General features: G+C 29.2%; 2 protein-coding genes across 2 annotated transcripts; both read right to left on the reverse strand.

Annotated features, from left to right (window-relative positions):
- Positions 1-6316: 6316 nt before the first annotated feature.
- On the reverse strand, positions 6317-8631 carry LOC130807241 (polyubiquitin). The gene is made up of 2 exons (XM_057672391.1): positions 8278-8631; positions 6317-7648 (listed from the first exon to the last, which is right to left on the reverse strand). Exon 2 carries the CDS (start codon positions 7646-7648, stop codon positions 6503-6505), a length of 1146 nt encoding a protein of 381 aa, XP_057528374.1. The 5' UTR covers positions 8278-8631; the 3' UTR covers positions 6317-6502.
- A 5958-nt stretch (positions 8632-14589) lies between these two features.
- LOC130807242 (chalcone--flavanone isomerase) lies at positions 14590-26332 on the reverse strand. The gene is made up of 4 exons (XM_057672392.1): positions 26140-26332; positions 25439-25597; positions 20317-20540; positions 14590-14983 (listed from the first exon to the last, which is right to left on the reverse strand). Exons 1-4 carry the CDS (start codon positions 26246-26248, stop codon positions 14801-14803), a joined length of 675 nt encoding a protein of 224 aa, XP_057528375.1. The 5' UTR covers positions 26249-26332; the 3' UTR covers positions 14590-14800.
- Positions 26333-27402: the final 1070 nt, after the last annotated feature.

The raw sequence follows: 27402 nt of genomic DNA on the forward strand, positions 1-27402 counted from the left end.
TTGGTTCAATTTCCAGAATTTATATGAAATGTGAGCATGATTCCAAAGCAAAGTTGCCAAAGGCCAAAAAAGATTCTTGGGCTAGAGACAATTTTTATTCATGTCCAAAATGAAGCTAAGAGGTAGATGGAGACTTCAATGAAGTCAAAGAGATTTTTACTAGAAAAGTCAAAGTTACTGCTTAAATAAGTTAAAAGGAAAAGCAATTTACCGGTTGTAATCGATTTTTTGCAAAAAAGATCTATTCGCAACAAAAGGCATGCAAAGGTCGGATTATTTAAACATTTTGAAAAGGTGAAATTATTAGTCAAGGGTGGTTAATATGTTGGATTATTAAGGACCATTTTTTCTTATTTTTTAAGCATTAATTATCAATCACTTTAATTAATGCGATTTAAAAGTGATGATTAAGATGAAGATAATGGGGTTGGAGGTGGTAGTTAATATTTTTTAGTTCGTCTTATTAATTTATTTTACTTTTATGATTGGTTTTTTTTGAAATGAATCTAATAATTCATTGATAAAATATCATTCGACATCTATAACAGAATAACAATCGATCAAGTACATAGCATTTTTAATCAAACAAACTTCTATATAGAATAAGTCACGATCATTATAAAGAAGATCTAATACTGAAGTCTTTCCTCTATCACATCGCTATTTGATAAAGTCTCCTTGAAGGGGGTCTTTAATCTAGTGTGGCTTTGAAGTATTGATAAGTTTAATATCATTGACTGTATTAACAGAACTGACATCCATAATGACGCCAAATACCTTTTTACCATCGAATTGATGATAAGACTTCAAAATCTCACCATAAGAAACTTTAAAAATCAATATATGAGAAGATCAAATCCAATAAATGGATAGAAAAATTCTATAATTTAGTGAAAATGAATTTTTTGTATAATTGAAAATGAAAAAAGGAAAATAAAGGAATTAGGGGCTTATCAGTTATCATCAACAAAAAGGTTGAAACTTAATAGTAGCCCCAAAATTAGCAATGGAGAGTGTTTTTTAGAGAAAAAAAGAGATAGTTTTATTATTGGTTAAGACTCACGTTAGTTCTGATATTTTTATTCAGGCACCCACTTTCTCATAAATTACAGATTTGATCAATTTTCTTAACTAAGGCAATTTCTTGAGACAGAGAAAGCATTGAAAAAAACCATTTGTAGGTGATAGAATAGTTAATTAATTACTCATATTGTAATTAATGTCTTATTTGTTTTATTAGAGCTATTCACCAATTATTTTTAATTTGGATTTTATTTATTTTTGAGTTAAAACATAGTCAAGTGAAATTCTGTTTGAATCGTTTTAATGTAAATTTTATCAATATCAAAACTTTTATAACTTTTAATTCCACACATTACACACAAATAAGGACGTTAAGAATTGAATTAAATCATTGTCAAATGTGTAAAAGCAAATAGGATATTTGACTATAATAGTAGGGAGTAGTTGTAAACTAGTAAACAACCGATGAGGAATAAGCTCTACTAGATTGAATGACGAGACAAACACTAATAATATTTTTCGTAAATTAATATATACATTAGAAAAATTTATTTTCAAATCCTACCTTTAGGTGGTTGTCTTTTAAAAATTTTGCCTTTAATATATTTTTATGAAAAATCCCAAGTTTGTACACATTTTTACATTTTCTTTTAAAGGTCCAATTAGACTCCAATTACCTAATTACTCCAATCAGACTCCTCTTCTCAAACCTCTCTCTACCCCTCCAAATCACCACCATTCCCCATCCCAACCTCTCTCTATCCCTCCAAGTTGAGTAACAACATCAACAAAACATTGATGGAGGTGCTGCTGATTATGATGATGAGGTTAAATGAACCTTAGATACATATTTTTCCTTTTTCGCCAATTTTTAAATGGCAAAATGATAAGAAACTATCTAATCTATACCCCTTTTTAAAAAACTATCTTATGTAAAATTTTTTGTAAAAAATTACCTAATACAATACAAATATTTGCAAATGACTACCTATTAACAATTTTCATTTGTTGACTGTTAGTTTTACCCGTTGATCATCACGTGACTGTCACATGACTTAATAAATCTCTCCTTCTTCTTAATTGAGCTTCGACATTTTTCAAAAGCATTCTTCAATTACTCACTCATCAATGGCGTTTGGATCTGGAATTTCAAAAGCATTCTTTCAAACAGGCAAATTCATCCATCGAACTTCCAAAAGTTAATATATTAAAATTTAATAGTATACTATTAAAAATCAATCAATATATTAAAAGAAAAAATTAAAAATTTATTAGAAGTTAATAGTACTTCAATTGAGAAAATTTCCATTCATAGAAACATCCAATACCTAAAAACATTAAAAATCAATATATTAAACGAAGAACTTAAAAATATATTGAAAATCAATAGTATTACAATTAAGAAAAAAATTCATTCCTAGAAACATTCAATACCCAGAAACACTAGAAATCAATACTACTAATTCAACAATGAAATTCCATTATTTTTCCACAGTCTAGTAGCAAAATAAATCAGTTAACAACAAAATGAAAATGATCTTCAAAACACAGTTAACACCAAAACGAATTCAATAATGAAATTACACAATTTTTCCACCAAAATTAAGAAACATAAAAGTTGATACAAAAACGAAAGTCAAGATTTAGTTTCTAAAAAAATAGACCTACAACAATGAAATTCGAGACCCAAACGCCATTGATGGGTGAGTAATTGAAGAATGCTTCTGAAATTTCGAAGCTCAATTAAGAAAAAGTATACGTGACACTCACGTGATGGTCAACGGGTAAAACTAATAGTCAAGAAACGAAAATTGTTAACAGATAGTCATTTGCAAACATTTGTATTATATTAGGTAGTTTCTTGTAAAAATTTTTATATAAGTTAGTTTTTTAAAAAAGAGTATAGATCAGATAGTTTCTTATAATTTTGACTTTTTAAAATATGTTTTCAATAAACTGAAAAATCCCCATGAAATTTTCTGCTCTAAATTAAAAAAAATATAGAATAAATTTGCAAATTCCAGGAGAAAGATAGAAACTTTTAAATGTGGGAAAAGGGTTGAAGCTGATTAAACAATCTTTCTTTAAGAAATTAAAGCAACCCGTATAAATTTTTGCCCCAAAGTACAAAAATTATAGAAAATTTCACTAGAATGATGGGACTTAATGTGTTTTTTCTCTATTTTTTTCAAGAAACGAATGAAATTACTCATCTGGTTCAACAAATTGAAGCAACACACATTAAAATTTTATCCCAGAGTGAGAAAATAACAAAAAAAGGTAACATATTTCAACAGAAAGGTGAAAACTTTGAAAGAAACAAATGAAAACAAAGAAGGGAAAAGATTGAATCTGATTTTTAACTATTATATTTAGCGAATAAGATTTTTTTTGTGAGAGTGTTGGATCACTTCCACTATGACATTATTCTATGCAATCCCCTGACTTAGATGAGGGATTTCCTCACAGGTTGGTCATCCACCACTTGGGTGGTTAGATACAACTGCATATTTTGTTCTGCCAATTTTTTTGGTCGTTTCACATTACATATCAGTCTAAATTTCAGAGAATAATGAAGATAAGAGGATGCAGAATGGTGGTGGTGGCGGTGTTGATTGAGGAAGAGTAGAGAGAGGTTGGAGAAGAGGGATTTAATTGGGGTAATTAGGTAAATTAAGTTAAAATAATAATACAAATTGTTGTGAGAGTCGGTCTCTTCTAGGAATGCATTAGATAAATAGGCTAAATAGTCCAATTAATACAAATTAAAGTGAAAATAAGAATGTAGGCTTCTTGTTTTAAGGTTGTCTCTTTGAGAGACGGTCTATCACAAGAATAGCTGAAATAATAAATTTTATTAAAAGTCAAAACTTATTTAGGAGACTATCTCACCTAAATATTTTTTATACTTTTTATACTTCCACCATTACGAGTTTAACAAATGACAAAAATATTTTGTCTTTTCTTTTTTCTTGTAAACACATGGTACAAGAGGCAATCAAAATTGGCTAAAAAGTGTGCAATTTGTGATTTTTCATAATTATATGTTTTATGTGTGATTTTTAAAAGACATATATCTAAATCTAAAAATTATTAATTACCTTACCATCTTTTATTTAGGCTGAAAAATTGTTATTACTGCGACATTAAGTTCCGCTTTACAAAATTAGTATTGATTGATGATTGATGATTGATGATTGATGATTGATGATTGATGATTCTAAAAAAGTGGTTTGTAAAAATAAATTTGATTTGACTTTAAATTTAATTTGTTGAAACTGGTAAACCAACTGAATTGGTAGTTGAAGGCGAATTTTGCAAACCAATATGAAGTTCAATCGGATTGATGTTGACCTTGAAGGTGGATGTTTGAACTGAATGATAATTGATGTTTTACATAATTAAAATTGACCTAAACTTCAACCTAATTGAACTCAAATTAAACTGATCCAAAACCAAAAATTTGAACACTAAAAATTTCTCAAAATAAGTTTGAAGGAAATTTTATTTCTCAAAATAAGCGTCTGCATATCAAAACTGAGATCAGATATGAAATATGTTCGTTGTTACTAACGGTGAATAAACTAAGTAGTCAAAAGTCAAAATTCTTTGGTAGGGACAAAAAAAATTAAACATGGTTGTTCAAATAACAAATGCTGTATTCCCCTTAATTAACCACATATTTTGAAATTCAATCCACATGAAACTATTAAAAATTAAAGGTCACCACGCAAATTTAAAAAATTCGTGAAAAAATAAAAAAACTCAATCACCACATGGAATTTCTCATACGCTTTACTCTCAAATCCAACTCACACAGTCACACTTTCCAATTTATATTCTTTATGTGAAAATTTGAAACAAATAAGTAAAAAGAATATTAAAAAGTTACAAAATAGACAATTTTTAAAAATATTTTTTAAAGAAAACACTTTTTTCCCATAGCACATATTCGGGTGAACAAAAAAGCTTAGTCAAAAAAGTCAAGGTCTTTGTTCGCTATTAGTGACACCAAACAAAGATTTTAACCAAACATCTTTTTGCTCGTTGTTATTAACAGCGAACAATTACAACGCTAAAATTTTAATTGCTATATTTTTAGGGTCAAGGCTAATTCTTTTAATTATTAACTTCCCTATTTAATTTCCTAAAAATTTGGGGTGATTTAAGGTGCCTAGTTATTTTAATTAAAACCTAAAATTAATTTCTCTATTTTATTTCCTCTAAAATTGAAAAAGTTGATAATAATGAATTAAGTGTGATTTTATTCAATTATAGAAAGTTGATACCGTAGCTTTTTAATAATGAAAAGCCTAAAAATTTTATGTATTTTTTAATTAAAACTTAAAATTAATTTTCCTATTTTATTTTTTAAAAAATTAGGAAATTTGATAATTATGGAATCAAAGGTGATTTTATTCAATTATAGAAAGTTGATAACCATAAAATAGGAAAGTATTAAAAGCCTATAAATTAGCCTTATAAAATTGACAGACCCAAAAAAATATCAAGTGGAATTAGCTTTATAATGAATTGTAATTGTTACTAACAACGAACAAAGACTTTTTTTTTTACCAAGTTTCTTTGTTCCCCAAACCTTGTGTTATAGGAAAAAAGTACTTTGAAAAATATTTTCAAAAGTTGTCTATTATACGATTCACATTAATGTTGCTAATTCCATACGAGACTTACTATGGTAGGATAAAACTTTCAAACTATAACAAAACCCAAAATGTTACTACTATAATCTAAATTATACCTATATTTAATCTAAGTTAAACAATATCCAAAATCAAATCTTACTCGAAAGTCGAAACGAACATTCAACAGTCAAGTGGGCTAATCAACAAAGCCACATAAACACCCAAGACTCATTATACCCATAAATAAACTGCAAAACTCTTGAACCGTTTCCGTGGATCAACAGAAATGTAAATGAGTTTGAAACCCAATAGTATTTTTGAGAGCCTCAGAAGCTACAAACAGGAGTGAATTCTCCTACAACAATCAACAATAACCATCATCTTACTCTCACTCACACTACATGATACTTACATTTTGCCCATTTCATTTCGCAAATGACAGACCCATAATTTCTGATTTTCTCCATCTAGGATATTTAATCATCAAGATATCTATCACCAAAACAATGAAGGACTCGTATGGAAGTTCTGCCTACGATCAATCAACACACTGCCATTACAAATTCAATAAGCTAGGAATCGCTTTTCAAACGGAGTCATTTAAGTGTTCAGGTATGTAGTATGCAACACCATATCTAAATTAGGAGTAATTTTCAACACAAACTAAGATTTATTCACATAAACTGCAGAAACATAGAAAAGGGTACCAATTATTGTAATTGATATCCAGTAGTTCAATAACATTTCAGCAAGCATAATAGGAAAACTACTACTGAACAGAGTTTGAAAATTCAACCACCATGAAAAGCTTAAAACCGACCACAAGCTACGAGAGCTTAAAAACCACCACGGAGACGAAGGACAAGGTGAAGAGTGGACTCCTTTTGGATGTTATAATCAGCCAAGGTACGTCCATCCTCAAGCTGCTTACCAGCAAAAATCAAACGCTGCTGGTCTGGGGGAATCCCCTCCTTATCCTGAATCTTGGTCTTAACATTATCAATGGTATCCGAGCTCTCCACCTCCAAGGTAATGGTCTTCCCAGTTAAGGTCTTGACAAATATCTGCATTCCTCCCCTCAAACGAAGCACCAAGTGGAGGGTACTCTCCTTCTGGATGTTGTAATCCGCCAAAGTACGGCCATCCTCCAGCTGCTTGCCAGCGAAAATCAACCTCTGCTGGTCTGGGGGAATCCCTTCCTTGTCCTGAATTTTGGTTTTCACGTTGTCAATAGTATCAGAACTCTCTACCTCCAATGTGATGGTTTTCCCGGTAAGGGTCTTGACAAAGATCTGCATACCACCACGCAGACGGAGAACCAAGTGAAGAGTTGACTCCTTCTGAATGTTATAGTCTGCCAATGTACGACCATCTTCAAGCTGCTTTCCGGCGAAGATCAATCTTTGCTGATCTGGGGGAATTCCCTCCTTGTCTTGGATCTTGGTTTTGACGTTGTCAATAGTGTCGGAACTCTCAACTTCCAATGTTATGGTCTTTCCAGTGAGAGTCTTAACGAAAATCTGCATTCCTCCCCTTAAACGAAGGACCAAGTGAAGAGTGGATTCCTTCTGGATGTTGTAATCAGCAAGCGTACGGCCATCTTCAAGCTGCTTTCCAGCAAAGATCAATCTTTGCTGGTCTGGGGGAATTCCCTCTTTGTCTTGGATCTTAGTCTTGACATTGTCAATGGTGTCAGAACTCTCTACCTCGAGGGTGATGGTCTTTCCGGTGAGAGTCTTGACGAATATTTGCATGCCTCCCCTTAGACGAAGGACCAAGTGAAGAGTGGATTCCTTCTGGATATTGTAGTCGGCAAGAGTACGGCCATCTTCGAGTTGTTTTCCAGCAAAGATCAAACGTTGCTGATCTGGGGGAATTCCTTCCTTGTCTTGGATCTTGGTTTTGACGTTGTCGATGGTGTCAGAACTCTCGACCTCGAGAGTAATGGTTTTGCCAGTAAGGGTTTTCACGAAGATTTGCATCTGCATCAATTATAACGCAAAAGATGAAAAAGATTGTTCATTGTTCGTCTTAAATTTGAAGAACGGATAGAACAGGAACCAAACTTCAAACACAATAGATTTCTATCAATATCCATCGCCTGATGATTATTTTAACAGTAATCAACCATCAAATAATTTTCAGAAAACCACTTGTAGATCTCAGAAAGCCCAATTCAAGAAACACATCTAAATCAAAAACCTGAACCGAATTGGAATTTACAATCATTGTAAATCTCAGAAAGCCCAAATTTTAGATTTTTATAGACTACAGATAGATCAGAAAACTTAAGCTAAATAACAGATCTGAATCACAATTTTAGCTCATATTTTCGAAAATCGCAAACATCACAGAAAGCCCAAATTCAAGAAACAGATATATACATCGAAAACCTAAACGAAACAAGAAGTAAATAAAATAATCAACCGATTATCGGTTCAAAACTTTCAAACCCTAAATCGACAAAACAGATCTGATGATAAACGAAAATACACAATTTATTTCAAAGAATTAACAATTTCAAATATCAATGAAATCACACAATTTCAATCGAATTACAAACACAATAAAAAAAATCAAACAAGAACGAGAGCAATTAAAGAATTTTTACCTTGAGAGAATTAAAGATTGATTGGAAATTGGATTGAGAAACGGAAAGTTGAAGAGAAACAGATGACGAAAAATCCTCGAAGAAAAGGGGCAATTTAAAGAAATTGTAAACCGACTGAATTAAGTAAACAATAAAATTCCTTCGAATCAGAAATTGCCACGTGTAAAAATGAAATAGCTTAACCTAACCCTTACGGCGAAAGCTACTTTTCTTCTCTTATTAAGGCGGTTCAACAAAAGACGAAGATTCTTTCAATTCCTACCACTAGCGGTAACCGATAAGGACGGACATGGACTACATATCAGGTATGTTGATAGCAAACTAAGGGTAAAGATTGGATTATTATAAAATAAAAGGGTGTGCTGATAGAAAAGCAAGAACAAAGATTGAGATTATTCACACCGGATGAGTGAAAGGTTGGATTATTAATATCAATTTTTCCTTTAATTTATTAAACACTAATCTTTAAATGAGACGGTCTCACAGTGAGACCATCTTTATTAGTTGGCCCAATATACTTTTTTTGTCTTAAAGTAATTACTTATAATGTTAAAATAATTACTTATAAATTTAAAATAATTACTTTTCATAGTTTTAGAGTGATTACTTGTAACCTTAAAACGATCATTTTATGATCTTAAAGTAATTAATCAAAGTAATGGGCTAATTATATGGGTCCGTCTCATAGTGAGAAAGTTTCATACAAGACGAGCTGGTTATTAAATTTTGTTATATTCGATTTTAATTCAAAGAAAAACTTTAAAAAAACACAAAAAATAAATACTTCTATGTGATAAACAGTAAACATCTACTTGACATACTATAAACACTTATTTCAGGTACCATAAACACATATTTTACGTACAATAAATACATACAATAAACATAAACTCATACTAGAAGTTAGAACTATTATAAACACTGAGTTTATGGTTTGTGAAGTAGGTGTTTGATTTACGATAAACATTGACTTTGTGGTATGTGAAGTAGGTGTTTAAGATTATGTGAATGAAGTGGTTATGATATATGAAGAAGAAGGTTATGATATTATGAAGTAGTTGTTTATGCATAAAGATAAATATATTTTGTTCATTCATTTGAGTTTACAATGTATGACCCACAGATCTATCAGATATCTTGTGTTAAGTTATATGGTGCAAATTCATAAGTACATTACAAAGAAAGTATACTTCTACTTGTTACACAAGACATCGAGTAGAGTAATTAGTTAATTAGTTTATATTTCTTGAGCATCAATTTAATGACAAAATAAGGAGTTTTGGACTTCTATTCTTTTATTCTAATTATTTAGCTTTATTGACTTTTAACACATAAATTAAAAAATTAAATATATAATTAGTTAAATTGTAAAATATATAAAAATACAAGAAAGTATATAAGTAAAAGTGATGAGATCATAATAAAAATTAATTAAAACGAATTAAAATGATAAAAAACAAATTGAATGGTATGAGTTGGTAGGTTAAATTTGAGTGCATATGCATTGAATTTGTTAGGTCGATATAGGTTTTGCCGTCAAGTCAAGCGGTTGGTATGACGGAGATAACAAGTTGTAAAGTGGATAGCCCGATAAGATTGATGATAATGCCGTTGTCGTCGCTTTCAGAATTTAAAATATCTTTTGCTAATTATTGATATCCATCCATTTGCAAAGCTGGAGTGATTAGATTTTGGCTTTCTTATTTTTTTTATAGGAAATTTTTCATTAATAATATTTGCAATCTGCTAATAATAATTTCACCTATAATTTATTTTTAAATAAATTCATTTAAAGGATTTCTTGATAAGACTAAACCCACCTAATGTTTAATAGGTTACTAAACATGTAATTAAGAATTCATTCTTAGCTAATCGCAAATAGGTTGTATCATTCTCAGCAAAAAACCCCTTAAATAGGTTTATTAAAAAAAACATAGATAAATTTATTGTTAACGGATTATAAATCGGATGTATTATCAATAACAAATTCCTTTTTTTAAGATAAAAAGCTTTCTTATTATTAAAAGTTTTCTTTGAATTAATTTAAAAATAATAAGTTAGTGGTTCACGGCCTTTTTCCATCCTTTGGAGTTGTGACTAGGGTCTACCACTCTAATTTAAAAATCTGGATCCACTTAATTTGGGACTCTATGAAATTGGATTGGATCTGACTCCGTGATTTTTTTTCATCTTTTTTACAATATCAATAATCAATAATCAATAAGATATATTAATGAAGAAACGATTTGAAACATATGTCACATTGACATTAAAAATTTTCCTGCCTTTTTTGAAAGGGAAACTTTTGATATTTAGGAAAACAATTAACTCATCAAAACATGTAATATTTTGTTGATTGACTATAATTATATGTGGTGATCTATTGAAATACTATATTTCCCTATATAAACCAAATAAATAATATATATGTAAATCTTTATTTTAACTTAGATAATAAATCATCATCATTATCATATAATGAATAAGCTAACTAATTTAGCTATTTTTCAACTAAATCACCCCTCCTATCTATCATAGTTGAAGACTTTTTAAATTTTATTTGTCTCGACTATCAATAATTACTATGAGTATATATTTTAATATTGTTGTATAATAATTTATTTATTCACTTTGATGATAATAATATCATAACAAATAATATAAAGATTTAATAATAAAGTTTATATTGTAAATGAATTAATTTTATAAAATAATATCATTATTTATATTAGTAAATATTAATAGCATCTGTGTTTTGCATGGGACTCTATTTAGTTATATATTAGCTATCATGTGTATTTAATTATTTGATTTGGAATTTTTTTATAGTTTAGAACAATTACATGATTTGAAACTCTGTTGGTTCATATAATTTGAAATAAGGTCGTTGTATCTATATCTTAAAAATCAAAAGACTTGATGAAATATTTCGTTTTATAAACTTGAATGTTGGAAATCTTGATATATTTGGTCTCTAAATTAGTATAAAGTATTAGAAGATTTTATTAGTCAAAAATATTTACATAATTCTATACTAATGGATGAAAATAGTAACATATATTTTTAAAAAAATTTCAGGAGAAAATAAAATATTATTTTCATTCTGGATCCAGACCCTAGACTCACCAAATACTATGAATTTGGATTTGAATATGGGTCCAATAAAAAAATAGGTATAAATCCGAGTCTAGCTAGACCTGAACCAAATCTGATCTATGCCATCCCTTGACAATCGTTTAATTTTTAACTCTACCACTACCACATGAAAATTGGTGCAATTTTCTCCCTTTTTACCCGTAGAAATCATTTAGTCTACACTAAATAAAAAAAATAAATTAAATTTGAAATATTCTTTTATTTTTTTTACAAATTGTCAATTATTAGAAGTATTTGCAAATATTGAAGTGCTCCTAATTGTTATTATTATTATTATTATTATTATTATTATTATTATTATTATTATTATTATTTTTCTAATATGACATTATCTCTCTTTTGTTCGCTGTTAGTAACAGCAGACATACCTGATCTTAGCATCGAACATGAGCACGCTTATCTTGAAAATTATAATTTTCCGAAGCTTACTGTGAGAAATTTTTTCTAAAAACCTTTGTTTCGGTAATGAAACGAGGAAGTGGAAAAGACACTTAAAAATACCTGGAAATAAGGTGTAGTTGTGCGGAAAGTGCTTATGATCCTTCCGGTGATGAGACTTCAAATCCTGCAATACACCGTTACCCTTGCCCGGGGTGGTTTCCCGGAAAACCCCTCCGACACTCAAGTCAGATCGGGAAACAAAAATCAATAAATGTATTATACTAATGGTCGGATTATATAAGCTTTTTTCCAAATAAATTATTGCAAGAAGTATTTTTGGTAAAATAAATTGAGTATAAAAGAGTAAAATTGTGTATCATTTTATGTAGTTTCATGAAATATTTATAACAATTTCTTGTAGGGACTTTAGAGGTGGTTGCTAGATCATGGGATGATCATGGAGATAATGTTTGTAGATATGAGAATAATAGAGAGTTATTTTAAAAAGTGACTAAGAATGGTGATAGTAGTGGACAAAGGGGTAATTAGGATTTGATTAAATGTGTTATTATTGACCTCATAACAAGCTTATTTATTTCAATTTTTACTTGAATTGTAGGAATTGAACTTGGGTTAAAATGTTATTAGCTAGGTTGAAGTGTAAAAAGAATAAAGAGGCGGCCCATGATCGTATGGGTGTCAACGTAAATAATAAAATGAGTTTTTTTAAAATTCACAAAATAAGTTTTAGAAATTTTTAATTTTTAAAATAAGTGTATTCATATGTAAGTCTAAAATTATGGTTTATTCGCTGTTATTAACAAGAATAAAAGAAAGACAATGTCATAATTTATGAAAGGACAAAAAAACTAATATTGTTTGTTCTGACGAACAGCGAACCAACATTGATATATTTTTTTTATCCATTGTAATATTTATGATATTGTTTTTCTATTGTTCGTCGTTATACTAACGAACAAAGAGTTTTGACTTTTTTTGACCAGTTTCTTTATTAGTTGTTAGTAATAACGAACAAATATCTAACCTCAGCTTTAGCATAAATAAGCTCATGTTGGAAATTTAAATTTTCCAAAGCTTATTTTTGAATATTATATAATTTTTTTTTTTTGAGTTTTCAATTGTAAAATCTTTTAGAAAATTCTAGGTTTGTACTTTGTCATAATTCTACCATTTAACTTCTTCATTACTAAAACCATATTACACACATATTATTTCATTTGTAATACCAACCCACCATCAAACTCAAAATTCTATACTAAACAAATTCTACTCAATCCTAAACCAACAAGAACAAGTCATATTTGTGTCTTAATTTCTTTCACAATCTTATCCAATCCTAATTCAGATTTCCATTCATATTTATCTCTCCAAGTCATTATCAAATCATGAATAGTGTTCATTTCCTTGTATAGCAAGGAAAAATGAACATGAAGTACTGTAAAAACTATAAGCTCATTAGTCATTATACTTAGACAACATACTTTCAAATCATTATGTATTTCCTCGGTTTCAATTTACTTCTAATGATTGATTTTTTACAATTTACTTGTAATGATTGTTTTTTTACGCAGTTTAATGTATTAATTTAATTTTTAGTATCTCTAATTATGTATGATAAAAAATTATAAAAATTTGAAATTAATAATCTTTGCAATGAGATAAATTAAACAAGATCTCATTTAACTATGTTTTAACCTATAAGTTAAAAACTAATCACAAGTCAAAAGTGATAAATAAATAGTGTCACTTAATTAATTTGAAACGGAGAAAGTATATTTCAACTTTATCCATCCTTTTTTCGTAGCTACTTTATTAAGCTCATTACCTTTTAACTTATTTTGACCTTAATTAAAAAGTTATTTACTATTACTTCAAATAAACACAAACACGTATAAATTGAAAAGAAAAATAAAGAGAAAGAATGACGGTATATATTATAGTTTTTACTCGTGTTAAAATTAGTCAAATCTTCCTTACAATGTGGGAGAAGTAGGGGCTCAACTCAAGTGTAAGGTTGAAGAAAAGAGAGTTAAAAGAGCACACACGTGACACATGGATCTTCAAGTTCAATAATAAAATGATTAAAATCCATGAGCTTGGTTTAAAATTAGGGAACCAAATTATCAAACTCCTCCTTTGTTCAATGTCAACTCTCTTTAATGGCAAAATCCTTCTCCAATGCTCCATATTCAAAAGTTAGAGAGATGTCGATTGGCTAACTGTTAGCTGCTAACATATAAACGATGGGCTAATCCTCCTAGGTACGAGCTAGCTGCTAATATATATATATTTGATGAGCTACTCTTCCTAAAACCAATTAGTTTTAAAATTAAACATCATCGAACTTATGTACAACCAACTCTCTTTTTATGTGGGTCTTGTGTACAAACCCCTTAACAAATTTATCAATAACAACTAACATCCAATATCAATTAACTTTAGAAAAAATTCCAAACTAAACTTCATGTAGAAACCAAACTTGAGAAGCTAAGTTCAAAATTCAACTCATATTCCAAACTATCCAATATCAAAAATTCCAATAATATGTCATTTTATCTTTACATTTTCTTATTTGTATTTGTTTATTACTTGAGTAGTTTTACTATGTCACTTTTTATTTTTGTTTAATTTTCTATAGTATCTTTTTTAAATTGTATTATTAAAAGTGACATCAAACCTAATAATCTTATGAGTTGTTCTGAAAAGCACAAAACTTTAAGTGTGACTTTTCATAGCACAAACCATAAATACGTTTGCATCACCTTTAAAAATGTGGTCCAAAGGGAACTTTTAACAACCCTATTAGTTGTTTTGGAATAAATGTTTATCAACGATTCAAATTAATTACAACAGAATAATTGCAACATTAATTGAAAAAAAAGTTTTTATTAGATTTGTAAAAGCAAATGAGTAAATATAAATCCAAATTCCCATCCTACATTTTAATGAAATGATGGGTTAAATCTCACTGCTTGTCAAGCTTCTCAGAATTTAGTAAATAAAAAATTCTAGCAGCCAAACTTTGTTTTGCTTCAGGAGAAACGCCATGTTTGCCAATAATGGACTCTAAAATTGCTTCAGACAAATTTTTGTTCTCTATCACAACATTTCCAGCTTCTGGAATGCTGTCATGCTTGGAAAATCCTATCTGAATAACATTAGAAAATCCAAATACACCAACTTAATATATGAATGTGACAATCAAATTGGACAACGATCAATTATTTTATTAAATAGGACTTTTGAGGATTTTAGTATAGTTTACATTAATTTACATTGCTTTTGCTTTAGGCCCTGTTCTCTTCGTCTGATCTGATTGGATCTGATCTGAATTTACTAAGGTTTGATTTGATCTGATCTGATCTGGTCTGAATAGGTCTGATTCAGTCTGATCTGAATCTTTTTGATCTGATCTGATATGGTCTGGTCTAATCTGGTCTGATTTGATCTTATTTGATTTCATAAAGTTATTATTATTATTATTATTATTATTATTATTATTATTATTATTATTGTTATTATCATTATTATTAATTAAATTATTTGATGATAAAATTTTATTATTTAATTAATTAATTCAATAATAAGTTAGTATTGTTAATTATTATTATTATTATTATTGTTGTTGTTGCTGCTATAATATTAGGTGTTATTAATTGTTATTTCCAATTATTAATAATAATAATAATAATAATAATAATAATAAAAATAACAATAATAATAATAATAATAATAATAATAATAATGACAATAACAATAATAGTAATAATAATAATAATAATAATAATAATAATAATATATTAGTAATAATAATAATAATAATTTAATAATAATAATAATAATAATAACAACAACAATAATAATAGTAATAATAATGAGACAGCCCCTATTTTAGAGGTTTAATTAATAGTAATTAATTAAATTAATTTTGGGTTATTGAATTTTAAGTATGTTATTTAAGTTAATTGAGAACAAGTAAAAGATTCTATTATATTTAGGTATCAAACGTATTAATTTTGGGATCAAAATAAGTTGTATGATGAAAATTAGGTAAAAGAAAAATGATTAAAATGTGAAGTGTCATGTGATGACACCTAAACCATGTATGTGTATGTGTAGGTGATTGAGTGTCATTTTGCTTATGACTCATCACCCATTTATTCAGTTGAAGAGGATTGAAGACCAATATATTCATTCATCATCTTTTTCTCTTCATTTTTGAAGAAACAAAATTTAAAAAATTATGCTCTAGAACAAGGTTTCTGTCCGAGTGTTTATGACTATTTTTGAGGTAGTTGTGAATATTTCTGGTTCTGGAGTCTTCATAAGAATTGTAGAGCTCCGAGTCGCAGTTGCGTGGGCACTTGAATCGCCCCAAAGTTAGTTCTTATGAGGAGTTATGTCCAAAATATTAACAGATTGTCATTAGAATCGAGAATAGTCAATTATGAGATTAATTGTTCCAATTGGGATTTCAAATGGGTATTTCTTTAATCATATATTTAGGATTATATTGTATTTCTTTATTGGGTAATTATGGATGGTATGAATTTGTTGAGTATTATTGATGGCAATGCAAAATGGGAACTTGGATTGTTATCTTTTAGGTTAGAAGTTGATGCACACAAGGTGTTTGTTCAAATGCATAAATGAAGTTTTTTGGTTTTTTAATCTGATTTTTGGTTGAAGAATTTACTCATATAGGTAACCTACAAACATCTAAAATCATCTAAAGCTAATTTAAGTATTTTTATGTTAAATTGATGATGGGAAAAATATTGGTTTGATTGCTTTGTTTATGTAATAATATTATTAGTATTTTAAAATGATTTTAATAAAAACTAATCATGTTATAAAAATTATATTTGATTAAAACGTATGTTAATATTGTATTTATTTAAAGAGGTTACAAAAGCATATTTTGTATGTTATTGACTTATAAAATATGAGTCTTGAAATATCTTATTATGAAAATGAAGTATGATTGTTGATTTTAAAGAAAATCAATTGAATTATTGTTATGTTTTATATTGAAATATTCGACATTAAAAAATGTCTGTTTTTGGGTATCGGCAATGGATATTTATATCCGGATTACTATGAAATCCTATAGCTTGATAATAGGTAATGGTTATTCGGATCGGTCTCGAGCCCCCGATCCCGTTTCGTTCTTGCAACAAGAACTATATTTTCGGTGATGACGATCACCCGTGTTCTTAAGATATAGATCAAGCCTACTTCCTAACGGTTCATATATTCCCACGTTTTATAGTGCTGTTATATTATTATATTCATATGAGGTTTGAATAAATACGTTTGGTGTATAAAGTTTTGTTTGTTTCGCAAATGAAATCATATGTTTCATTTGCCGTATTATTTAGCTATTGACTTGTAAAGTACTAGCCGCATATTGATTTTCGCTATTAACTTGTAAAGTTATAGCCGTGTTTTGATTCACTATGAACCAAAGGTTCTTAGTCGTATTTATGTCGATACCAAACGGTCTTTTAAAAGAGTTTGGGTTTTGATAAATTAATGTTTCATAAGGAGATATCAAATGAGCAAAAGATTAAATTGAAGATGTTTTTTAATGACTAGTATATAAATGTAATAGTTTTTCGGATTACTCAACAATTCAATTGTTGACAGTCTTTGATGGGGCCTATCCCTTACGGAGATAGATCCATTTTTAGGTTAGCTCTACTGTGGAAACGATGCCTACTTGTATTATGTGTTACGTGCGAGGCATGGGCTTCTTTTTGAAATTCATAATGTAAATTAGATATTTGTAAATTAAATTGTAATAATTTTATAATGTTTTATAAATAGTATTCACTTATTTACTGTAAAAAGTTTTAAATACTCTGATATTGGTTTGCTATGGCTATCGAGCCACAGGTCGGATTCAGCCCAGACTTCTATAAGTCTTCCGCTGTGCTTTGTAGACAGTATTATTATACTGTTTAGCTGGTTTGCGATGTTTCAAATAATAATAATAATAATAAGTAATCATGATTTGATCTAATCTGATCTGGTCTGGTCTGGTTTGATCTGATTTGATCTGAATTGATCTGGTCTGGTCTGATCTGATCTGATCTGATTCCAATAAGAATAAGTAATTAGTTCAAAAAATAAGTTGAAGAGAACAAGTCCTTAGTTAAATTATTTATTTTCAGGCTTCAAAATTCAAAAAATAAAAAGTAAAACAATTAGGACCTTTAAGTTTATAATTGGTCACATTAAAATTGTAAGTGTTCACTCTAAAACTATAAGTGATCCCTTAAAAGTTATAATTGGTCACTTTAAGATTATAAGTGACTATTTTATGTTTATAAGTGATCATTATATGGTTATAATTGGTTATATATTAAGATTATAAGTGATGATTTTAAAACTGTAAGTGATCACTTTAAGTTTATAATTGATCACTTTCAGAATGTAAATAAGCATTTAAAGGGTATAAGTGATCACTTTAAAGCTGTAACGGTACATTAGGTTAAGCCAATAGAGATGGTCTCACAATGACACTGTCTCATTTGAGAATTTGTATATCCACGCACTACTCACCAAATTTATACCCACACCCCCTAAATTCACCCTGAAACCGTCTCATTGGAGTTATGATGTTTAACTTAGGAGTATTCTCATGTTTTATAAAAAAGAGAGATTCATTCGGACCAACTAGTCAAGCTATTCTTGGTTTGTTTGGGCATATGTTATATGGTCAAGCTTATATGTGTGTGGCTTGTTTGAATGGGCGGATATGTTGAAGCATATAGAAGGACATTTACAGCCCGTTTGGTAGATGTTATTAAACGGTGGTGATGGGAATGAAAATTAGAGTAATTTCGATTGAAAAATCTCTTGCTACCTTGATGACCATGCTGGTCCAACTTCAATCATCTCATTTTCTTTATAAATTTCATTTCAATGCATTACCATTAGGAGATGTCGTATTAGGTGGTAATGGAAATTAGTATACAAAAAAACATTTTTATGATCAAAGTTTCATTACCATGGGAATGACATGGAACTTTTGATGATATTTTATACTATAAATCATTCTCAGTACCACTATTTAATACCACCAACCAAACGGGCCGGACTTTAAAAGCTAGGCTTCAAGGGTGGGGAGTAGTTTGTTGAAGAGCCTTGGTGTAAGTGAAAATGCCACTTAATGTTAGGAAGGCTTTGGATTTTTCTTGGTAGTGCTACATGCACTTGTAGGGACAAGGTGCTCAAGTAACCACTATAAGTTGCCCAGGCAAACAAGTTAGATGAAACCAATTATAGCACCAATAGTTTTGGCCTCGGCGAGCTCATCATAGTTGCTAGATCAAGTAGGTTGTGCAAAGCTCCATTTTGTGTTCTTTTGGTTCCTTTTGGTTGTGGGTTATAAATACACCTTTGGGCACTTGTTTATATCTACGCCAGCTAAATCTTAAACTTTACTATCTTCTTAAGTCTATCTTGCTTTTGTATTCTCGCTCTCTATTCTTTTACATTCTAAAGTTTATCTCCTCTTTATAATACCTTCGTTATAGTCTTGTTATATGGGATGAAATATTGACCCCTTAAGAAGTCTTTGAAATAAAAGACTGATGTAGCAGAGATGCGTATGTTGAGATGAATATGCTAGCTTACGAGGATTGACAGAATTAGGATTTAGGATGTGGAGAGAGGTTGGAGGTTGCCTCATTATCGATGAAGCTACGTGCAAACAGGTTGAAGTGTTTTGGACATATGAAGAGAACGACTGTTGACTCACTCGTGCGAATGTTGAAAAGCCTCATAGTGGAGGATAAGAGAAGTCGATGTACATCTCTCTGAGCACCTGACGAGGAATAAGAGAAGTTGGAGGCGTCAAATTTGTGTCCCCATTCTGTTCTTTGTAGTTTCTTATTCAGTTTTTTTTGTTGACTATTTACTTGGCCTTATGTTATTCTGATGGCCCAATACTAATCTAACTTGTTTTGTGTTTTAACTAAATTGTGGCCTAATAGAAGACGTAACCCAATAGATGTACCACTTAAATTTCTTGTACTTATTTATTTTATTGCATTGTTTTTCATCATATTGCTTAGATTTTAATCTAGTTGGTCTTTGCTCTACCTTCACGTTACACCATTTAGGCAGATCTTCTAATTCAAAATATGTTATACTCCATATATATATATATATATATATATATATAACTCAGAGGTGGAATAAAAATAGGCAAATTCTTCGAAAGTCTTGTGCAATTTCAAAAGTATGATATTTTCTAATGACTTTGTATTTTTAAACACTTAATATATACTATATAATTTAATATTGAGTCTCTTAATATTTTGAGGTCCTGTGAGATCGAACCTTCTCTGATATAACTATTTTTTACTTGAAAAAATCTTTAATTCAACAAAATTAAAATGATAAAGATAGTCATAAAATTTAATAATAAGTTTTAAAGGGGCAACAGAAAATGAGTTGGGTAATACTGACCGTTAGTGATCGAAGAGGAGAATGAGTAAACAAAATAGAGTGTCCAGGTGGAAAATTTTCATTCTTAAAGGTTTGAATGAATTTATCAACAGCTTTAGCTTCTTCATCACTGTATATTCCAATGGCTTTCCAGAATGCAACACAGTTCTCTGTTACCTTTTCTGAATATTGTTGTCCAGTTAATGGTAATATCATGGTCACTTGAGTAAATTTCTCAAATGGACCTACAAATATTTTAAAAATTGTAAGCATTAAACAAAACTACGATTTTTTAGCATTTGATAAACCAAATATATGTGTCAATTTCCATTTTAATTAGAACGGTAAGAATTAAACTCATAATCTTAATTAACTGGAAACATAATACACAATTTATGTTTTATAAAAACATAAGGGCATTGGTCGGACTATCATGAAAATAATACATCAATATGTGTCACACAAACGATTTCTTGATAAATGTCTGTAGACATGGTCCGCCAAACCTACTATGTCTATTATATCTAACTAAAAAAATTAGAAAATTAAGGAAAGGATATTATTAAACTTTGCTATCCTTTTTATTTTATCGTCACTCTTATTTTAATGAATTGACGAAAATATCCCTGAACTTAAAATTTGTTGTATACACTCTTATCTCACTAAATAACACGTTTATCACTCTAAAAACACTAAACCAAAACTTAAAATTTGTGGAGCTAAAGCTAAGGAATTCAAAACACAGACAATAATTCGATGTAATTTCTAAACGAATTTATTTTAAAAAAAACCGAAGACGAGTGGTGTGCGACTCGTCCTTTTTATTTTTTTTTTGTTTTTCAATAATAATAATAATAATAATAATAATAATAATAATAATAATATTAATTATTAATTATTAATTATAAATTATAAATTTTTTAATAATAATTATAAATTAATAATTATTAACTTAAATAATATATTAATTAAATATTTATTAATTTAACTTATTAATTTAATAATATTTATTTTAAATGTTTATTAGTTTTATATGTATGAATTATTTAAAATTAATGTAATAATTTTGATAATTTAATTAACTATTAATAATAAATTACGATAATAAAATATTACGTTAAGTTAATTAAATGAATAAAAAATAATAACTAATGACCATATTAATTCATGATTGGAAACGATTAGTAATTAACATTAATAAAATCCCACCTCTAAAAAGATTATTAAATTAATAAGTTAAATTAATAAATATTTAATTAATATATTATATAAGTTAATAATTATTAATTTAATATTATTATTATTTTATTATAATTAATTTTCTAAAATAAATAATAATAATAATAATAATAATAATAATAATAATAATAATAATAATAAAAAGCAAAAAAATAAAAAATAAAAAATAAAAAAAGAAGCGCGTGACTCAACCTCGGCTGAGTTGCACAAAAACGCGCGACTTGACCGCGGCTCAATTTAGAAATTACGTCGAATTATTGTTTGCGTTTTAAATTCTTTAGCTTTAGCTCTACAAATTTTAAGTTTTGATTTAGTGTTTTTAGATTGATAAAGATGTTATTTAGTGAGATTGGAGTGTATACAACAAATTTTAAGTTCAGGGGCATTTTCATCAATCCATTAAAATAGGAGCAACGATAAAATGAAAAGAATGACAAAGTTTAAGGATCTAGCAATGAAAAAATGGGTATCCCACAATACGCTGCCACAGCCTAGCACAACCTAGGCTTTGGGAAAACGAGCACAACACAGTATGGCTTGTGTCCGACCTAAGTACACCTTCATTAAACGTCCGATCTTAGAATATAAAGTAGGTTGTGGATACCAAATTTTTTTTTATATGGTGGTATTTAGTTCATCAGTGAAGTTAATAGAAAAAAATTAGTAGCATAAAAGATAAATGATAATTATAAGTTGGTTAAATTATTTATTTTAGTAAATTTAAGATTAACTTTACTTCTCAGGTACCACTGCGTGACTATAATTTAATCTTTATGATTGACTGAAAATATATCCCCATAAAAATCCTTAATTCTAAAGCACGGTATGTTATTAACATTTTTTATGCTCAAACTAATAAGTTTAGTGCTTCTATTTACTTTTATACAAGCTAAGGCTACAAATATAATAATTTTGAATCTAACGATCCTAAACATCAATTAATTAACCGAATTGAAAAGAAGGACAAAAAGGAATTTCTTGCGTGAGTAATATCAATTTTGACACTATTTTAATCACTTTATTCCTAAAGAAATAAACTTACTAAAAAAGAAATATTAGCACATTAGCTAGAAGTTTTTCTAGAAGTAGAGACATAGAGTAAATTTAGCATGTTATCTACAGGTCAAGATCAAAGATAGTAGTTAGAGTAAAGAAAAATTAGCACAAAGAGTAGCAGAACCACACATCTTACCTACCACAACTGTCCACACCACAACGAACATTCTAATCACATTTAGATGTGATAAAGTAGTACAATAGTCAAGGCCTGAAAGTTGACAAAAGTCATCGAAAACTGACTTAAGGTGTTTTTTTAATAAAAAGTCTCTTAAAAGGTGTTTTTTACAAAAAAAAATTTTAAAATGTGTTTGTTTACAAAAAACTGATTTTATAAGGTGCTTCTTTACAAATTACTCGTTATTAAATTATATAACCTTTACAATGAGGCCCAATATATAACCTTCATAATAAGGGGTCTCAGAGCCTTAAATATTAGTTTAAATTAGTGTTTCTTTACTTAAATGATTTTTTAGGTCTTGAATTTTTGAAAAATTGTCAAATGAACATGAACTTAAATATTATTATCATACAATTTTACTTCAACTCTATGCATAAAGTTGTACATGGAGAAATATATACCACATAAAATTAGTTGATAAACAGTAGTTACTATAGAAACTATAGCAACTATTAAAATCCAGAGAAAGTATAACATATATTGGGGTTTGAGACATTTTAGTTTTTGAGTATCAGCTCCTCTTGTGATAGATTATTAAAATAAGAAACTTATATTCTCATTATTCTTATTAATTGGGCTATTTAATTAACACTTGTATGGAGCGCGTTACACTGTAAAACCGACTTATATAACAATTTGTGTTTAAGTAATTTCAACTTAAATTGATGAGTGAGGCCCAAATTATATTACATCTATTACGACCTCTCATACAAGTGTATTTTAGGCTAAACGTATAAATGTAGCGCAAATCTTTTTAATAATTCCACTTGATAAGAAGGATAAATGATATTCATGTAACTGAATAAATTTGGCTGTCATATTTCTATATTACATTTCACCCAATTTAATATTAGTATGACTTTTATTAAAAGACTCAAATCATAACCTACACAAACTTGGACGTAGATTCTTCCATGTGAAAGTCATTAATACTTAAGGGCCAAAATGAGGTGATACTCAATCCTATTTCTACTATTCCTATTTACTATTTGGTCACTATGCATTTATCATCACTAGATCTGGGAAAACGGTCGGTCGGTCGGGTTTTGGGTCGGATCAATTTCGGTCGGGTCATTTTCGGGTCGGGTCAGTTTCGGATCGGGTCAGTTTCAGGTCGGATCACTCTGGGTTTCGAGTAGGTTCGGATTGACCCAACGGGTTACCATAAAACATTAGAATATCCAATCGACTAATTCAACGTAAAAAAAAATCATTAAAATGTCTAAAAAAATCATTAGAGAAATTACATGTACGATTTTCAAAAAATAGTTGGTATGTCAGGTTCATTTAAGTGCAAGAAAAATAGGGGAATTAATACTTATTTTGAAAGACTTGTATACGCGCTTTATAAAAGTTATTTTGTTTATTATAATTGTAACGTTAGATAAAAATGACGTTAAAATTATCTTCACAATTTTCATGTTGGAAAGATATACAACTAACTAAGTACTTATTTCGTCTTATAAGATACACATTTTATAATTTAGGGTAGCGACATTCGTTTTTTGAAAAGCTCATTCAAACGTGCGAAACGTTCGTATAAATTATATTGATTTGCTTACTGAAATGTAGAAGAATTAAAAACTCATTTGACTGATTTAACAAGATACATGTATTCAATTAAGATGATTATAACGTCCTGTTTTTAAAGAAAAATAATTACGATGGCTAAAAAGACGTTAAATACGTGTTTTTTGAGATGTATTGATGAGTTTTAGGGTTCAAGTGATATACTCAATATGTTGAGATACTTTGAAAACTAAAATTTTATTTGAAATGAATTCTAACATTGAAATTACTCTAAAAATTGATATTAAATCTGTCAAAACGGGTCGGTTTCTGGTCGGTTTCCGGTCGGGTCATTTTCGGTCGGGTAATTATCAGGTCGGTCATGTTTCAGATTAAGTCGCTTTCGGGTCGGTCGGGTTCGGGTTTTGTCGGGTCGGGTCCCGGGTTCATTTTCGGGTCGGATCAAATTTTTCCAGGTCTAATCATCACCCTTAATTTATATATATTGCTAATCTATAAGTGATTTTGTTTGATTCGTTTCAATGTAAGGATTATTAATATCAATTTTTTAATTATGGAAAATTAGATATTTTATAGTTCAAATATTGCCTTGCTAAATGTGAGAAAGGTAGATGAACTAGTAGACTGAATAAAAAAGAGTATAATTGTAAATTTTCTAGGTGCGGTTCTAGGGCCATTCAAGATGTTCGATCGCCTAGGGCCCTAGAAAAACAGAGGCCTCATATTAACAAATTCTTTATAGTTCATCCATCATATGTAACTCTGTTGGTGATATATTTTTCTATAATATTGTTGATTAGAGATTCAAAACCTACCAACATTAAATTTTTACGAAAATTTTAATCTTTATCTTATCATTAATGATTAATGATTGACAAAAAAACCTCAATTTACTAAATATTAAGTAAATAAGACTATATACTTTTTGCTCCACCTCTAATTACTCGTAATCTAACAAGCTTGGTGAATATTGTAATTGTCAAGAGACCAACTCAACAACCATATGGTAGTAGGAAGATTAGCTCACCCACTATATATGCAAGTCAACAACCCACTATTTTATCGATGTAGGATCTTGTCTCACATGTGAAGTATTTCCAACAGTAATGACAATATAGAGATAGATTTAGCACATACCAGTAACAATATCGCTGAAAAATTCATCAGAATCAAGCAATTGAGTAGTGGTCTTGCCCTTCCACCTATTTGCCAATGCTGAAATCCCAGACTTTTCTAAGTACACTCCTATTGCTGTAAAATTTACAAACTTTCCTTGTATCTCTAATCCTCTCGCACCTGCTTACATTCACATTCATATAAACATCACCATAAAACAGGAGCGGTTCAAGGTCCATTCAAGATGTCCAACTGTCTAGGCCACTAGAAATAAGAGCCTCATTTATTAACAGACTTCTTATAATTCATTAGTTAAATATATAACTCACTTTATTAACAGACTTCTTATAATTCTAATGAAATGTTGGCTAAAAGTTCAAAATCTACAAACTTTAAATTTTTTTAAAAAAGTTTTAATCTCCATTTTATCATTAATAATTAATGAAAGACCTCGAATTATTTCAAAACATTATATATTAAATAGGGTCTTTATACTCTTTGCTCCGATTCTACCATAGAAACATTCATTATATTTAATACTTGTAGATAGCAATAAGAACTAGGGATATCTAAAGTCGTCTAGGATATGACCCAAGTCATTTGATTAAAACCCTTATAAATATTCGATTGGGTAAGATGAATTAATTAATATTATTATATAACACATAAAATGATATGTTATGTAATGACAAAGATGAGTGTTGGACTCATTCTATACTGACCTGCGCCGGCAAGGAAGAAGGATTTATCCGAACCAGGGGCCTTGACGGCAGACGGGAAGACGTAATCATCAACCTTAATGTCGTCAGTGAAGAAGGTGGATACAGCCATTATGAGATTTGTGAGATGAGAAAAGATAGGAAGAAAGGGGGAGTATGAATGAATGAGAATGAAAATATTGAGTACATTAACCACTTTTATAGATGGAAAGTTGTAGTATGAGTTCTAGTTCTTAACGTCAACTATAAAAGTCAAAACAAATTGAGTATTGCTAAGTCTAACTAAGGAAATTGTATTAATCACCTTAAGTAATTAATGGTCTTTTAATTTTTAACAATGATCCAAACTTGATCATACTAGTATTGGTTTGTTAAAAAAGTTGAGATGACATGAATTTTCTATTGATTAAATTGGTGAACTTTTCTAATTTTTGAGTCTTTTTTATTAAAAAAATCAAAAAAAAAAAGCTTTCGCTTAAAAGTAAATTATAAAATATGTCTTTTTTAATGAATTAACTAATAACTCAATTTATACTTATATACAACTTATAGACTCATTTAAGTATTAATGAAACCTTTATGATGTGAAAATTGAAAGATCGAACAATTAAATGAAGACTCATTCATGACTCGTTTAGGACCCTAAAGTCACTAGACACAGGTCTGGATTCGAGTCTAAAATTTTCAGACCCTACGAGTCTGAGTCCATAAAAAATTATTAGGTTTGGATCCATGTCTAGTTAGATTCGATTCAGACCCGATCCATGATCAACAAAAAATTATAGCAAAGTTAAAATTAGTAAATATGATAATAATGATGATAATATGACACATATGTTGTGATACCCCATACTTAGCTTTAAAAAGGATTGAAGGACTATCTATATGAATAAGGTGCATCTTCTTTTCTAAGGAGTTCATTTGCTAATAACTTTACAATTAAGCATGCTTGGTGAGAAAAAATCTTACGATGGGTGATCTCCTAGGAAGTTTTCTAAAGTGCGACGAGTGAGTCCAAAGTGTGCTGAAAGGACTTGTATTGATCTATGCGGCTAATCTGCAGTCTCTATGGTAGTCACCAGCGCTCTGATAGTGTCGGGGTGTTACATATGTACTGTTAGGAGAGGTTTGGACTATTTGGTGGTTGACACTTAAATAAAATCTTAAACCAATCTGAATTTGATGCATGTGGTAAATCTATGCATAATGGATCAGTCGGACAACTAAAAGATAACAACTATTCAAATTACAGAGCACAAAGACTAA

This window comes from Amaranthus tricolor, chromosome 3 (assembly GCF_026212465.1).
Source record: "Amaranthus tricolor cultivar Red isolate AtriRed21 chromosome 3, ASM2621246v1, whole genome shotgun sequence".
NCBI classification, from domain to species: domain Eukaryota; kingdom Viridiplantae; phylum Streptophyta; class Magnoliopsida; order Caryophyllales; family Amaranthaceae; genus Amaranthus; species Amaranthus tricolor.

Bases quoted from the DNA above. Each gene is read 5' to 3' on its own strand.
- LOC130807241 (XM_057672391.1), bottom strand. From the start codon at position 7,648: ATGCAAATCTTCGTGAAAACCCTTACTGGCAAAACCATTACTCTCGAG.
- LOC130807242 (XM_057672392.1), bottom strand. From the start codon at position 26,248: ATGGCTGTATCCACCTTCTTCACTGACGACATTAAGGTTGATGATTAC. The intron at 20,541-25,438 runs GTATGTGCTAAA...AAATATTTGTAG, and splicing joins TTTCAGCGATATTGTTACTG to GTCCATTTGAGAAATTTACT. The intron at 14,984-20,316 runs GTCAGTATTACC...AATGTTATTCAG, and splicing joins CTCCTCTTCGATCACTAACG to ATAGGATTTTCCAAGCATGA.